This window comes from Vigna unguiculata, unplaced genomic scaffold, assembly GCF_004118075.2.
Source record: "Vigna unguiculata cultivar IT97K-499-35 unplaced genomic scaffold, ASM411807v1 contig_120, whole genome shotgun sequence".
Taxonomy (NCBI): domain Eukaryota; kingdom Viridiplantae; phylum Streptophyta; class Magnoliopsida; order Fabales; family Fabaceae; genus Vigna; species Vigna unguiculata.
Window position 1 is genome coordinate 79,297 of NW_021010826.1, and position 16,927 is coordinate 96,223.

Consider the following 16,927-nt stretch of genomic DNA (forward strand, 5'->3'; position numbering starts at 1 on the left):
TGAATTGAAGACTGATAAGTCTTGGGGTTAGGGTCTTGGCCAAGAATTAACTAGAACAAAATAGATGGGTAAATGATCTACCTTGTGTATATATACTTGTTATTTTATTTTCTCAGCTCACCCTTTCTGTTTGTGTTTGGCGATGATCGTGTGATTCGTTACACGGGAGCAGATGTTGATATAGGTGGTGCTGAGGATGTTCAGATGGCGGAGTGAGGGCTAGCATAGGATTAGAACTAGAGTTTTTAATCATATGTATTTTATGTTTTAAACACAGACTTTGGAAACTTGTAAACATTTTATGAATTCAGTTCTGAGTTTTGGCGCGCTATCTTTATAAATTGAAATTTTCCCGCGTTGGGATTCTTATCGAGTTGACCATTAATGAATTTATTTCTTTTATTATTTATTTTTAAGTAATATTCCCTAGGGATGTTACAAACTGCACTACATTTGAGCTGAGCTGCACTATTTTTGAACAGAACTACACTATTTTTTAACTGAACTGCACTACTTTTGAACTTAACTACATTGTTTTTGAACCAAATTGCACTGATTTTGAACTGAATTGCACTAATTTTGAACTGAATTGCACTATTTTTGAACCGAATTGCACTGATTTTGAATCAATTGCTCTATTTTTGGTTCCTATGTTGCTAGTATATTTTAGTTTATAACTTGGAATTGCACTTCCTAAATATATATCTTAATTATAAATGAAAATATAATTTGGTTGGTTATTAATTATTGTTTAAAATGACTTGAGATTCTATTATTATTAATTTGTATTTAGAATGATTATAAATTTAATAAGAGAGGGTCCAACCTAAGTTCAAATAAGTTATTAAAAAAAATGGTTTGAAGTCACGCTAATGACAAAACAAGCATTTAAATATTAAATTGGAAGTGAGAGCCAGACCCACGCTACTGGCAACATAGGTAAATGTGTCAAAAAATGAAAGAGTCACTTTTCAATGGGATAGGCCGTCTCTTTTTTGAGTCCGCTCTTATTCGCACGCAAATTTTGGATTTCTTGATTTCTTGTAGTGATGGTTTAAAAATTATTTAATTAAAAAGATATTAGATATATGTCATTAAATATTATGAGATATTGTTAAAAGATGTTAAATATTTTTAAGTGACCATTAATTATTTAAAAAGTATTTATTTAGAAAGTTATTATAAGAAACGTAATGGTTTATTATTTTAAAAGATTTATTTTATTTAAATGATGTTTTAGAATATGAAAGATAAGAGATTAGTTTGAAGGATATATAAAGTAATTATTGCACTATAAATGAGTTATATATGAGGATTATTTGTTAAATGGATTTAATGAAAAGATATACGATTTCTTATGTGGGTGAATATGGTTATATACATGAGATTTAAAAAGATTTCCTAAGAAATAGAAAAAGAAAGGTAGGAAAATATGTATATGATATTTTAGAGTTATTAGAAAGACAACACAAATGCACACCTCTGGTCTTTGCAGCATTATAAAAATCATTAGTATTTTTATTAGAATCCTCTAGCAACTTAGAGTCATATTCCTCCTCTAGCAAGCCCAATTTCCTTTTACGAGCCTCAAACAAGTAATGAATAGTAAGTTCCTAACTCCAAGGAAAACAGAAATCAAAAAGGACTGTTTTTCTTCATAGCAACAGTCAATCTTCACTTATACAATAATACAAACACATTTTAATTTACCAACAGTCAAGCGCCCTCATTATCTTCTATCATATATCTTTCTTCCTGTCCATGAAGAACTTTCTACAGGAACAAGGTTTACATAAAACTTCTACCGACATTTTTTATTTATTCATTCATTTAGCTGATCATGTAACATAACAAATCATAATAAACATAATCAACCAACGATGGAAATAATTTATGAAATGGGAGTTGAATAATGATAAAACAATTACCCTCTCCTTGCGTTCGGCTTTCTTTTGCTCCAATTCCTCAATGGCCTTCGTCCTTCGAGCTTCAAGGGCTTTGAGTTCATGTTCCTTAAAAGGCCAATTGTTGGGAATAGCAGGATCCTTCTCAACCTTATTTTTCCCACTCAGCCTAAGCTTCTTCGCTTCCTTCCCTTTTTTTCTATTGTGCTCTTTCACCTTCCGTATCACCTTGTACTTCTTCTTCAACGAAACCCTCTTACTCTTAATCTCTGCAACCCAAAAAGTTCACAACAATAATAAAAAAATAAACAATTAAAATCATTGCACACTACTGATATCAAAGAACAGGGATTGGGTTTTCTTACTCTTGTTCTTCATCACCATTTTGTGTTCTCTACCTTCACAAGAGAAAAAGAGATGAGAACGATAATCCACGTCAAAAGTAGTAGAAAACAGAGAGAAGAAGGGAAAAGATTTGAAGAGGCTCTGGAAGGAGCAAATAGAGAAGAGGGTGAAGGAGTTTGTTGTATATTGTTATCAAATTTTAGAAGGTAAAATTAGATAATCAACATATTAAATTTGATATTCAATAAAATTTGTTTTAGTATTCTAAAACAAATTTTTTATATCCTCATCTTTTAATTTGATATACTAAAATAATGAATTTTAATATGCCTAGATTTTTTTTATAAGAAAATATAATTACCTAAATATATTATAAAAAAATTATATTGTAACAAAAAATTTAGGAGGGGTTTTCTTAGGCTAACTTAAGCTGAATTTGTTAATATTTTGAGATTCAATAACACGTGTTTTTTGATAAATACTAGTTAGTAGTAAGGTTTCAATGTATAAAGTTTTTATTCTTATAGTTTAGTACATATTTAGCTTTTGCAATTTAATTTTATTAAAATATAAAGTAATATATATCCAAAACTAAGATATCTAAACTAGCGTAAAAAGTGTGCGCAATCCAAAAGCGTATTTAAACCTAAAAATTGTATATATCCGACCTCTCTGACTACACTGCTTGAAAAATCACAAATTTCAAATTGCTCCCTCAGTTAAGGCGAACTAAACTGCACTGTTTTTTTTTCTAATAAACTGAATTAAACTGAACTGCACTATAATATGAACTGAACTGTTTTATGAACTGCACTACATTTGAGCTGAGCTGCACTATTTTTGAACTGAACTACACTATTTTTTAACTGAACTTCACTACTTTTGAACTTAACTACATTGTTTTTGAACCAAATTGCACTGATTTTGAACTGAATTGCACTAATTTTGAACTGAATTGCACTATTTTTGAACCGAATTGCACTGATTTTGAATCAATTGCTCTATTTTTGGTTCCTATGTTGCTAGTATATTTTAGTTTATAACTTGGAATTGCACTTCCTGAATATATATCTTAATTATAAATGAAAATATAATTTGGTTGGATATTAATTATTGTTTAAAATGACTTGAGATTCTATTATTATTAATTGGTATTTAGAATGATTATAAATTTAATAAGAGAGGGTCCAACCTAAGTTCAAATAAGTTATTAAAAAAAATGGTTTGAAGTCACGCTAATGACAACACAAGCATTTAAATATTAAATTGGAAGTGAGAGCCAGACCCACGCTACTGGCAACATAGGTAAATGTGTCAAAAAATGAAAGAGTCACTTTTCAATGGGATAGGCCGTCTCTTTTTTGAGTCCACTCTTATTCGCACGCAAATTTTGGATAGCGTCCGTTTTTGGATTTTGGAAGGGTTATATTGGGACTCTAATAACTTGATTTCTTGTAGTGATGGTTTAAAAATTATTTAATTAAAAAGATATTAGATATATGTCATTAAATATTATGAGATATTGTTAAAAGATGTTAAATATTTTTAAGTGACCATTAAATATTTAAAAAGTATTTATTTAGAAAGTTATTATAAGAAACGTAATGGTTTATTATTTTAAAAGATTTATTTTATTTAAATGATGTTTTAGAATATGAAAGATAAGAGATTAGTTTGAAGGATATATAAAGTAATTATTGCACTATAAATGAGTTATATATGAGGATTATTTGTTAAATGGATTTAATGAAAAGATATACGATTTCTTATGTGGGTGAATATGGTTATATACATGAGATTTAAAAAGATTTCCTAAGAAATAGAAAAAGAAAGGTAGGAAAATATGTATATGATATTTTAGAGTTATTAGAAAGACAACACAAATGCACACCTCTGGTCTTTGCAGCATTATAAAAATCATTAGTATTTTTATTAGAATCCTCTAGCAACTTAGAGTCATATTCCTCCTCTAGCAAGCCCAATTTCCTTTTACGAGCCTCAAACAAGTAATGAATAGTAAGTTCCTAACTCCAAGGAAAACAGAAATCAAAAAGGACTGTTTTTCTTCATAGCAACAGTCAATCTTCACTTATACAATAATACAAACACATTTTAATTTACCAACAGTCAAGCGCCCTCATTATCTTCTATCATATATCTTTCTTCCTGTCCATGAAGAACTTTCTACAGGAACAAGGTTTACATAAAACTTCTACCGACATTTTTTATTTATTCATTCATTTAGCTGATCATGTAACATAACAAATCATAATAAACATAATCAACCAACGATGGAAATAATTCATGAAATGGGAGTTGAATAATGATAAAACAATTACCCTCTCCTTGCGTTCGGCTTTCTTTTGCTCCAATTCCTCAATGGCCTTCGTCCTTCGAGCTTCAAGGGCTTTGAGTTCATGTTCCTCAAAAGGCCAATTGTTGGGAATACCAGGATCCTTCTCAACCTTATTTTTCCCACTCAGCCTAAGCTTCTTCGCTTCCTTCCCTTTTTTTCTATTGTGCTCTTTCACCTTCCGTATCACCTTGTACTTCTTCTTCAACGAAACCCTCTTACTCTTAATCTCTGCAACCCAAAAAGTTTACAACAATAATAAAAAAATAAACAATTAAAATCATTGCACACTACTGATATCAAAGAACAGGGATTGGGTTTTCTTACTCTTGCTCTTCATCACCATTTTGTGTTCTCTACCTTCACAAGAGAAAAAGAGATGAGAACGATAATCCACGTCAAAAGTAGTAGAAAACGGAGAGAAGAAGGGAAAAGATTTGAAGAGGCTCTGGAGGGAGCAAATAGAGAAGAGGGTGAAGGAGTTTGTTGTATATTGTTATCAAATTTTAGAAGGTAAAATTAGATAATCAACATATTAAATTTGATATTCAATAAAATTTGTTTTAGTATTCTAAAACAAATTTTTTATATCCTCATCTTTTAATTTGATATACTAAAATAATGAATTTTAATATGCCTAGATTTTTTTATAAGAAAATATAATTACTTAAATATATTATAAAAAAACTATATTGTAACAAAAAATTTAGGAGGGGTTTTCTTAGGCTAACTTAAGCTGAATTTGTTAATATTTAGAGATTCAATAACACGTGTTTTTTCATAAATACTAGTTAGTAGTAAGGTTTCAATTTATAAAGTTTTTATTCTTATAGTTTAGTACATATTTAGCTTCTACAATTTAATTTTATTAAAATATAAAGTAATATATATTCAAAACTAAGATATCTAAACTAGCGTAAAAAGTGTGCGCAATCCAAAAGCGTATTTAAACCTAAAAATTGTATATATCCAACCTCTCTGACTACACTGCTTGAAAAATCACAAATTTCAAATTGCTCCCTCAGTTAAGGCGAACTAAACTGCACTGTTTTTTTTTTCTAATAAACTGAATTAAACTGAACTGCACTACATTTAAGCTGAGCTGCACTATTTTTGAACTGAACTACACTATTTTTTAACTGAACTTCACTACTTTTGAACTTAACTACATTGTTTTTGAACCAAAGTGCACTGATTTTGAATTGAACTGCACTAATTTTGAACTGAATTGCACTATTTTTGAACCGAATTGCACTGATTTTGAATCAATTGCTCTATTTTTGGTTCCTATGTTGCTAGTATATTTTAGTTTATAACTTGGAATTGCACTTCCTAAATATATATCTTAATTATAAATGAAAATATAATTTGGTTGGATATTAATTATTGTTTAAAATGACTTGAGATTCTATTATTATTAATTTGTATTTAGAATGATTATAAATTTAATAAGAGAGGGTCCAACCTAAGTTCAAATAAGTTATTAAAAAAAATGGTTTGAACTCACGCTAATGACAACACAAGCATTTAAATATTAACCTTCAGTTCAGGCAAACTGAACTGCACTGTTTTTTTTTTCTAATAAATTGAATTGAACTGAACTGCACTATAATATGAACTGAACTGTTATAAATTGAATTGTTTTATGAACTGCACTACATTTGAGCTGAGCTGCACTATTTTTGAACTGAACTACACTATTTTTTAACTGAACTGCATTACTTTTGAACTTAACAACATTGTTTTTGAACCGTTTTCGAACCAAATTGCACTGATTTTGAACTGAATTGCACTAATTTTGAACTGAATTACACTATTTTTGAACCGAATTGCACTCATTTTGAATCAATTGCTCTATTTTTGAACTAAAAAATAGTTCACCTGAACTAAATTTAACTAAATATTATTTTGTTATATCTAACTGCACTGAACTGAATTGTACTTGCAATATGAATTAAACTGACTACTATATACCATATCATATTTTTGAACTGTACTATTTTTGAACCGAACTACACTAATTTTGAATCGAACTACAATATTTTTGAATCGAAATGATTGTGAACGGTTTTTGAGTTACTTAAATAACTTATTCAACTAAACGTTGCATCTCAATTAAGAAACTAGGTAGTATTTACCCACTTCATTCATAATATAGGTTCTCGTAAACAAAAAAAAATACATAAAACTAAGTAAATAGTAAATAGGAAAAATTTATCTTTACTTAAAAATATTGATTTTCCTATAAACAACAAAATAAAAAAATTAATACATCTCCAAATATCTTGTTTGTGATTATGTGGTTTGTGGATTATCACGAAACCATTAAAGCATAGCTTAGAGACATTAAAGTAAAAAGTTGTGAAAAAAAAATATCAGTCACTTCCAAAAATGATTTTTTTTAGTCAGAGTTCATGTATCCATCTCTTAAAGAGGAAAAATAAAATCTATCAACCAAAGTGTAAGGTGAGAAGTGTTTTTTTTTTAAGTATAGGCTTGAACTTCTCCACGTCTACGAGACTATTGATTTCTATAAAGTTTTTTTAAAATAATTAAAATTAACTATTTTGTAAATTAATTTATGAAAATTTTATCAAGTTTTGAACAGAAATAGTAGTGAAATTAAGTATCAATAAGTTATAAGAATGTTATCACATTTTTAACTCAAGATAATTAGTTTCAATTTTTTTTGTTCAACAACTTATACTGACACAAACAATTTTTTTCCATGTAATATTGTATTTAAATTTTTAATTTACATATACATAATTTAGTTTATACATAAATTTCATTTTTCTTTAAAATCTTATGAAAAAAAAACACGAAATGGGATGTAGGGTTAATAAGTTAAGGATAAATCATGCGTGGTTTTAACTTTTTATTTTGGCCTCTTTGAAAAAAAATTATGCTAACTCTCATATTTGTGTCGTAGTACAATGATGATTGAAAAAGATATGGGATTGGTACCATAAAAAAGAAGAATAAAACACACAGTTCACACAATTAATTGCACTAAAATACAAGAAGTTGAGTTTTTTATAAACTAAACTACAAAATAATACAGTACAGTTTTCATTGACAATAGTTTAATTCTTTTAGTATAATATAGTACAGATAACTTATAGTTCAGTGCAATTAGAATAACTTTGCCCAGCCCTAACATTTGTGATAGTTTTAGAGTTCTATGAGTCAAGTGTTGACACAGTATTAATAGTATTATATTGTAGTTATATGAATGACTTCTTCAAATATTTGAAGGAGATAAAACTAATACATGATTTAACCAAAAAATTTCGATTGGTATCAGAATAATATTTTTTTTGTTTATTTAATGTTGTTGATTTGTTATTATTTTTAGAAATGAATAGATTTAATGGGTATTAAATGTTGTGGACTGTTTTTATTTTTCGAAATGTTGATATATATATATATATATTCTAAGCTGTGAATCAGAAAAGTTTCAGATTTATGTATCTTCTATTTCGTCGTATATTAGTAGAAGCATGATCCATTATATGTACATAATAAATATATAAATATATACGAATATGTTTCTGTTATGTTTTATAGCATATATTTAATGTTAGGGATGATAACTATATATACTGAAATGACTGGGAGTGAAATCCGTCAAATGTAACTATCAAATAATATTATAATATTATTTGGAAATTTTAGGAAGCTTCGGTTATTTTTATTTTTTCATTCATAATATTATTATTAATAATATGATTACTAATGGGGATTAAATTAATAAATAAAATTATGTATAAATTATATATATATATATATATATATATATATATATATATATTACAATAACTAATGATTTAATTTAATAACTAATTATACAATTGTATAAATATTTATATATAGATACTAATAATATGATTTTATACGATTAAATTCATGTTTTAAAATATTAATTTAATTTTGTACAGTTTTAAAATATTTTTAATTTTGTATAAAATGCATTCTAGAAATTTCATTTTTTAGGACGAAAAATTTATTTGTTAAGAGAATAAGAGATCCAAAAAATTATAATAATTATAAAAATAAATAAATGAGATTAAATAAATATTTAAAGTAAAAGACAAAATGGTTTAAAATTTATTTAATTAAAAATATACTAGATATACGTCGTTAAATATTATGAGATACTGTTAAAAGATGTTAAATATTTTTAAGTGACCATTAATTATTTAAAAAGTATTGATTTAGAAAGTTATTATAAGAAACGTAATGGTTTATTATTTTAAAAGATTTATTTTATTTAAATGATGTTTTAGAATATGAAAGATAAGAGATTATTTTGAAGGATATATAAAGTAATTATTGCACTATAAATGAGTTATAAATGATGATTATTTGTTAAATGGATTTATTGAAAAGATATATTGTTACGTGGGTGAATATGGTTATATACATGAGATTTAAAAAGATTTCTTAAAAAATAGAAAAAGAAAGGTAAGAAAATATGTATATGATATTTTAGAGTTATTAGAAAGACAACATAAATGCACACCTCTGGTGTAAGGCCCAATTATTTCTGCCCATCTTATTGTAGAGGCCGCCCAATCTTTTGGGCCTAAATGGGGTTGGCCCAATTCAATTTCTGACCTAAGATACCCCAAAACCCTAACTTGTAACTACTCTTCGTAAAACAGATCCCACACATCTCTTAGAGCAGCTGCCGTCATCCTCTGCTAGGGTTTGGAGTCGTCATAACTTAGCAAGCTCAGCCTCATTCTTCTTTTCCGTGTAAGTCCCTCCCAACTCAAGCTCTATGTTCATTTTGATTCTTCTGTATGTTCTCAGTTAGAGCTTTCTAATGAGCTCATTTTTGGAACTTGTCCCACTGTTTTTCAGCTCGCGAAATTGTCCCATGAGCTATTGTCCCTCACTGTTCGAGTATCAAAGCCTTAGCTAACGTTTCCAGGTACGGGAAGTTAGGGTTCGGGTTTAAGTTGTGTTTTTATGCCTGTTCTTGAGCTTGCGAATTGTTTGTATGGGTTAATCATTGTTCTTGGGACGTGAAATGCTTTGTGTGATTGGCTGGGGTTGAAAGATCCATCTGTTGCAGGTGAAATCAGGGGGAGAACTAATAATCTCGCCCAGGAGAGTCGGACTCGCCTAAGCGAGTCTTGTGGAGGCTCGCCCAAATCCTTTTTCGTGAAAGGTCACCCAGACGACCAGCTTATTATTTTGAGCGAGCAAACCACTCGCCCAGGCGAGAGGGATCTCGCCTAAGCGAGACCCCGCATTGGTTCCTATTTCCTTTTCGAGCCCCCGCCTAGGCGATGGGGGCTCGCCTGAGCGAGACTGTCTCACCTGAGCGAGGGATTGGGCGAGACAGTGCGTGGTTTGGTTGTGATATCGCTGTCGTTAGGCGATCAAATTACCACTACTTAACTTTAGCAACTTCAGTATTGCCAAGTTAGTAGTAAACAAAATAGTTAGGGTTAAGATAACCTTGAGTGGTCTCACAACGAATATAGAATTGATCTCAAATATTTGATTCTTAAAAATGCAATTAAAACTAGCAACTATAAAAATAAGGGGGTTTTGATATGCAAAGAAAATGACACGGAAGATTGTAAACACAATAATAGTAAATAGGTCAATTCCACTACTTTTTCTAAATAAGATTCTTCATTGGTTATCAAGAGATTATTGTTAAATTAATTATTGATGTTGATTTACAAATCAATCAATCTAAAGACTCAATTCATTCGTTGGCATTCTCACTTTTAATCAAAGTACAGTCTCAATTAAAACTGAGAAAGTCCATAGTAAATTCAATCAAAGTACAGTCTCAATTAATTTTACTATGCCTAATCATGTCTATTCCTTTGTTTCTTCACCAAATAGATAACTTAATTAATCAAAGTAAAGTCTTGACTAATTTTAGTTAAAGTAATTACCTCTAATCAAAGTAAAGTCTCAATTATTGGAAAAAACTTATTTAATCAAATGAAAGTTTCTAAATAAAATCAAAGTAAAGTCTCAATTTAATTTAAAAACCTTTTAACTCATATGATTAGCATGCATGTAGATTTAAAATCATTATTTTCTATTCGATTAAGAAGCAAAGGACATAAATAAACAAAAACCACAACAATAATCAAAATAACAAACACATAAATTCATCTAACTTCAGAATCCAGTTAAGAAATTACAGTGGAATCAACCCTTAAAGCTTAGCCCTCCATGGCTTTCATGGAATACATGATAATATATGATGAAGGAAAGAAAATAAAAGAAAAGAGAGAATGAGAGATGTGATGGATGACGGTGTTTGCCAAAACCAGAGAGTTCTAAGTGTCTGATGTAAGTTGTCAGTTCTCCTTCTGCTCCTTTAAGTCTCTTTATATAGGCTTCAACTGGACTTTGGGCTTTATTTATCGGTTGCTAAAATCTTTTATTTTTATTTAATTAATTGGCAACTTAATTTCTGTCCAATTTCCAATTCTGCCCCTCTTATTTAATCATTTTTGCAGTTTTGACCAGAGTTGACAGTTGGCTTTGACCAATTGACCAGTTGACCAGTTTGACTGTCCAATAGGGTTTGCTGCGTTTAGGGTTTGCAGAGTGCACTTTCTCTCTCCAGACTAGGGTTTGCTGGTTCAAGCGAAGGAGCTCGCTGCAGTGGTGGCGCGAACTGATGATGCGAGGTGCATGAATGGACGTGGTGCTGTTCTGGTTCGCGGGAGCGATTCGTCTTCTTTGATCTGGTGCAGGTTCGTGAGTGTTGTTTCCGGCGTGGTGGATCTGCTTGCGTGGAGGATGCGCTGCGGAGAAGATGGAAGTTGTGCGAATGGAGGATGCTTCGTTGTGATGGTGCTGCGCGAACTGGTGCACGAACATCTCCGCTGCTGCCATGGTTTCCTTGCGGAGAGAAGATGACTCGCGATGGTGGCTGTAACCGTGGTGTGGAAGCGCGCTGGTGCAGAGATAATGGAGTGACGGCGCTGCTGTTTTCCAACAAGATGGTGGAGAAGATTGAAGATGGTGGCGTTACTACAGCGTGAACGAAGAGGTGCGGTGGTGTTGATGGTGGCTGCCGTGACTGGTGCGTGGAATCGTGGTGGCTGGTGGCGAGATTGGCGGCTAGGGTGACGGCTGCCATGGTGATGGAAGGAGAGGAGGAAAATTAGGGTTAGGGTTTCATGAGTGAGATGGAGAAGATGATGACGTGGCAAGATCTGACTGGTCAATTTGGTGAGTGGAGGATTATGACACGTGGCTTGTTCTGGTTGGCTAATTTTAAAAGGTAGGGATTGCCACATGGCATGATCTGGTTGAGTGGAGTTTAAGTGGTAGGAGGGGTGCAACTTAGTGAAAACTAGGGGTGCAGAACAGGTTTTTGGTGGTCCACTTTAGAAGGAGTGTGCAAATAAAATCGGGGGGTGCATTTAGCTCCTGATTTATTCTTTTCCAGAATTTCCTGATTTTGGACTTATTTTGTAACTTTGAATATTTCAAATCCACACTATTAATGACCAAAAATAAATTTCAGCTGCATTAACAAACGTTAGAATATCCAATAATATTTTATGCAACTAAAATCAATTTTTACGCCACTTTTCCCAAACTTACTCAATAAATCCAATAATTACAAATCCTAATTAAATCAATCTTTAAGCACAGAAAATTCAATTAAATCCCCAAATTTAAATATTAAATGAGGGCAAAAATTTGAACTCATCACACACCCACACTTATCCTTTTGCACTCCTGGGCAGAATTGAATAATTTCAAAACTTTATTCTAAGGTCTTTTATTCCATATTTTCAGTGGATTAAAGAAATGAATACAAATGAAAACAGATCAATCTTTTAGAAATCATGTTGTCATGCACAAACAAATGGATAAAATTATGTTTTTCACACATGAATTAATCTTTTGAGTTTACAAGATAATCAAATATGAAAGAGAAACACTCAAGTTAAATGTATATTTTCTCACCAAAATGCGCTCAAGTGTTTTGGCTTGTGTTTTCACTTAAAATACCCATGCAAGTAAACACTCTCAATGCTTAGCAAGACTCTAATATTCACAGCTTTCAGAAAACATGCATTCAAAAATCATGAGGACTTTTCACAGGATATAATGAGGCCAAGGCAAAGGTAGGAAAAACTTTAGGATTTGTGTGTTTTTGAAATAGTAAGGAAGAAAGAATTATGGGGCATAGTTTCAAAAACAATCCTTATTTTTTTTCTTTGTTTTTTTTCTCTTTTATCCTTTGTTGCTCTTTTTCAGACAACAATCATTTTTCATTTCAACACTCTGTCATCAACTATTATTTTCCTTTTTGCCATTTTTATAACTTTGTGGGGGAAATACTCACCCCCACACTTTATTCCTCAACCAATCTCAACATAATCCACTAGCTCCTTCTTTCTCCCTAAGGTAAGGAAAAAAAATGGTCTTTTTCTTTTTAAGGTTTAGCAATATGCTCAAAACAAGAAAAAAAGGTTTAAGCTCAAGGGGCTGCCAATGGATCAATGTCATGGTTAGCTTATTTGGCCAAGTAGCTAAAAACAAGAAATGCCTCAGTCATATCAAATCATGCATGTTCACCTAAGATGCAAAACAACAGAATCAAGCTAAACATTTGAGTACCAACAAGACATGAGCAAGTCACACAAGACAAATAGGAATGACACATGGTAGTTCATCCTTACAATAAAGCTCAAAACTCACAAGGTCAAAAACTCTTTCACAAAAGATTTATTCCAGAAACTCTCAAATCAACTCAATTAGTAAATCACATAAACAATCCATTCATAGCACATGACTCTTATTTTCCCAGAATTATGATCGTTCCAATTAGTGAATCAAATCCCAAAATCCAATGTCAATATGTTTTATTGAATTTTTTTTTAAAGAAAACAACACAAAAAACAAAATTAGAAAAGAGAAACAAAAGAAATAGAAAACAAAATCAGAAAAGGGGGAAATCTCCCCACACCCCCACACTTTATCCATGCATTGTCCTCAATGTATTCAATATGTATAAAATGCAAAGAAAAAATATGAAAGGTACTTACCTCCTCAAGGTGGAAGGTATGAGGGAGAAGTCAAGTTCATCCCATCCATCGTCTTATTCAGCATATCTTGATTTTCATTGAATATCCGAAGACGATGCCCATTAACTCTAAAAGTTCTTGCTGAGGATTCTTCCTTGATCTTCAATGCTCCATAAGGGAAGACTTCTGTAACAATGTATGGTCCTTCCCAAGTAGAGCGCAACTTACCACTCATGTGACCAAGCTTGGATTTGTATAGTAACACCTTCTGGCCTACCTTGAAATCCTTTCTAGCCACAAGTTTTTGGTCATGGAACTTTTTGGTTTTCTCTTTGTAGAACTTTGAGTTTTCATAGGCTGCAAGCCTAATCTCCTCTAGTTCTTGCAACTGAAGTTTTTGCTCATTTCCTGCTTCTTCCAAATCCAAGTTGCATGCTTTCACGGCCTAATAGGCCCGATGTTCAATCTCCACAGGTAGATGACAAGCCTTTCCAAAAACCACCCATGAAAGGTGACATACCTATAGGTGTTTTGTAGGCTGTCCTGTGTGCCCAAAGTGCATCATCCAATCTTGTGGCCCAATCCTTTCGACTAGGCTTCACTACTTTCTCTAGTATCTTTTTAATCTCCCTGTTAGAGATCTCTGCTTGCCCATTAGTTTGGGGGTGATATGGTGTAGCAATGCGGTGTGTCACCCCATACTTCTTCAACATGTTCTCAAGTAGCCTATTACAGAAATGAGTCCCCTGGTCACTGATGATGGCTCGTGGTATCCCAAATCTGCAGAAAATGTTAGACCTGACAAAACTCATTACAACTCGAGAATCATTAGTCCTTGTAGCTATGGCTTCCACCCATTTGGAGACATAGTCTACCGCAAGCAAAATATAAGAAAACCCAGAAGAAGGAGGAAAAGGACCCATAAAATCAATACCCCAAATATCAAATACCTCACAATATAACATGGGTTGTTGAGGCATTTCATCCCTTCTTGTAATGGATCTGGCTACCCTTTGGCACTGCTCACAATTTTCATATACCCTATGTGCATCTTTAAAGATAGTAGGCCAATATAATCCACAATCCAACACCTTCCTACCTGTTCTTTGTGTGCCATAATGTCCACCAAAAGGAGACGAATGACACAACTCAAGCACATGAGGTATCTCGATATCTGGAACACACCTCCTTATGACTTGGTCACTACCAATGCGCCATAAGATTGGTTCTTCCCAGATATAGTACTTTGCCTCAGTTTTTAGCTTGGTTCTTTCATATTTGGAAAAGGAAGGAGGAATAGCAGAAACAACCAAATAGTTAACAATGTCAGCAAACCAAGGTTCAGGAAACATACCTTTCACAACAGTCAATGCTAGGAGGACTTCATCAGGAAAGTCATCGTGAATAGGAATATTATCTTCTCCATTTTCAATCCTGCTAAGATGGTCGGCTACTAAGTTATGCGCCCGACTTCTGTCTAGAATCTCAATGTCAAACTCTTGGAGCAGTAGCATCCATCTGATCAACCTTGGTTTCGAATCTGCTTTCTTTAGAAGGAATTTTAATGTTGCATGATCAATATAAACAATTACCTTGGAACCAAGTATATACGGTCTAAATTTGTCCAAGGCAAACACAACAGCCAATAATTCCTTCCCAGTCGTGGTGTAGTTAGCCTGCGCTGCGTCCAACGTTCTGGAAGCATAATATATCACATGTGATAGCTTCCCATCTTTTTGTGCAAGCACTGCTCCTACTGCAAAGTTTGATGCATCACACATCAACTCGAATGGTAATGTCCAGTCAGGTGGCTGGATGATAGGAGTGATGGTAAGCGCCTTTTTTAATGTATCAAACGCATCTTTGCACCTCTCTCCAAAGTCAAATACTACATCCTTTTGCAACAAGTTGGAGAGAGGGTTGGCTATCTTGTTGAAGTCCTTGATAAACCTCCTATAAAATCCTACATGTCCAAGAAAAGATCGAACCTCTTTCACAGAAGAGGGGTAAGGCAATTGTGAAATAATATCAATTTTAGCAGGATCTACAAATATATCATTCTTGGAAACAACGTGACCTAAAACTATACCTTGTTCCACCATAAAATGACATTTTTCAAAATTTAAAACAAGGTTAGTTTCTTCACATCTCTCCAAGACTCTAGCAAGATTAGACAAGCAGTGATCAAAAGATGAACCATATACACTAAAATCATTCATAAAAACCTCAATACAATGCTCCAACAAATATGTAAAAATACTCATCATACATCGCTGAAATGTTCCAGGAGCATTGCAAAGGCCAAATGGCATTTTCTTATAAGCATATGTACCGAATGGACAAGTAAAGGTAGTCTTATGTTGATCCTCTGGGGCAATACAAATATGAAAATACCCAGAGAATCCATCAAGAAAACAGTAATGAGACTTACCTGCCAATCGATCTAACATCTGGTCCATGAATGGTAAAGGAAAGTGGTCCTTCCTGGTGGCCTGGTTTAGTCTTCTATAATCAATACAGACCCTCCAGCTATTCTGAATACGAGTAGGAATCAACTCGTTCTTCTCATTCTTGACCACGGTGATCCCAGATTTCTTGGGGACCGCATGTACAAGACTCACCCAAGTGCTGTTAGAAATAGGATATATAATACTTGCTTGTAGCAACTTGGTGACTTCTTTCTTCACAACCTCCATCAGCTGAGGATTCAGTCTCCTCTGAGGTTGCCTTACTGGCTTAGCATCCTCCTCCAACAGTTTTCTGTGCATGCAGAAAGAAGGACTAATACCAGGAATATCTGCCAAAGTCTAGCCTATTGGTCGCTTGTGATCTTTGATAACCTACAATAGCTTTTGTTCCTGCTCGTCAATAAGCAAGGCAGATATAATAACAGGGAGTTTCCAATCCCTCTCAAGATAAACATATTTCAAATGAGATGGTAAAGGTTTTAACTCCAAAATGGGTGGTTATTCCACAGATGGCAACATTTTACTGCCTAAGGTAATTTCAGCCACCTCAGCATCACATTCGGACGCTACAAAGGTATCAAATAGTGACACCGCGTCCTCAATATCACCTGTTTTACAATTTTCTCTTTCGTCTAAAATCGAGCCCGAAATATTCGAAAAAGAAAAATCCAAAGAAGAAGAAAAACCAGATAAAACGTCCAAAAGTCCAAAAGCATAATTGTTCACTACATTACTCAATAAATCAATACAAAACAAAGAATGGTCTTTGGTCGGGTGCTTCATGGCGTCTAGCACATTGAACTGCACCTTCTCATCTCCTATCTC

The 16,927-nt window shown here is 32.5% G+C and overlaps 2 protein-coding genes across 2 annotated transcripts; both read right to left on the bottom strand.

Annotated features, from left to right (window-relative positions):
- Nucleotides 1–200: 200 nt before the first annotated feature.
- LOC114171142 (guanine nucleotide-binding protein-like NSN1) lies at nucleotides 201–2,288 on the bottom strand. Its single transcript, XM_028056353.1, has 4 exons — nucleotides 2,270–2,288; nucleotides 1,929–2,173; nucleotides 1,537–1,586; nucleotides 201–219 (listed from the first exon to the last, which is right to left on the bottom strand). Exons 1-4 carry the CDS (start codon nucleotides 2,286–2,288, stop codon nucleotides 201–203), a joined length of 333 nt encoding a protein of 110 aa, XP_027912154.1.
- Nucleotides 2,289–3,484: 1,196 nt separating this feature from the next.
- LOC114171143 (guanine nucleotide-binding protein-like NSN1) lies at nucleotides 3,485–4,948 on the bottom strand. The gene is made up of 4 exons (XM_028056354.1): nucleotides 4,930–4,948; nucleotides 4,589–4,833; nucleotides 4,197–4,246; nucleotides 3,485–3,542 (listed from the first exon to the last, which is right to left on the bottom strand). The coding sequence occupies exons 1-4, from the start codon at nucleotides 4,946–4,948 to the stop codon at nucleotides 3,485–3,487; spliced, it is 372 nt and encodes a 123-aa protein (XP_027912155.1).
- Between the last annotated feature and the right edge of the window lie 11,979 nt (nucleotides 4,949–16,927).

Coding starts and splice junctions, on each gene's coding strand:
- LOC114171142 (XM_028056353.1), bottom strand. Junction 1,587..1,928: donor AAGCCGAACGCAAGGAGAGG/GTAATTGTTTTA, acceptor TACTTGTTTGAG/GCTCGTAAAAGGAAATTGGG.
- LOC114171143 (XM_028056354.1), bottom strand. Junction 4,247..4,588: donor AAGCCGAACGCAAGGAGAGG/GTAATTGTTTTA, acceptor TACTTGTTTGAG/GCTCGTAAAAGGAAATTGGG. Junction 3,543..4,196: donor GAGGAATATGACTCTAAGTT/GCTAGAGGATTC, acceptor CTATGTTGCCAG/TAGCGTGGGTCTGGCTCTCA.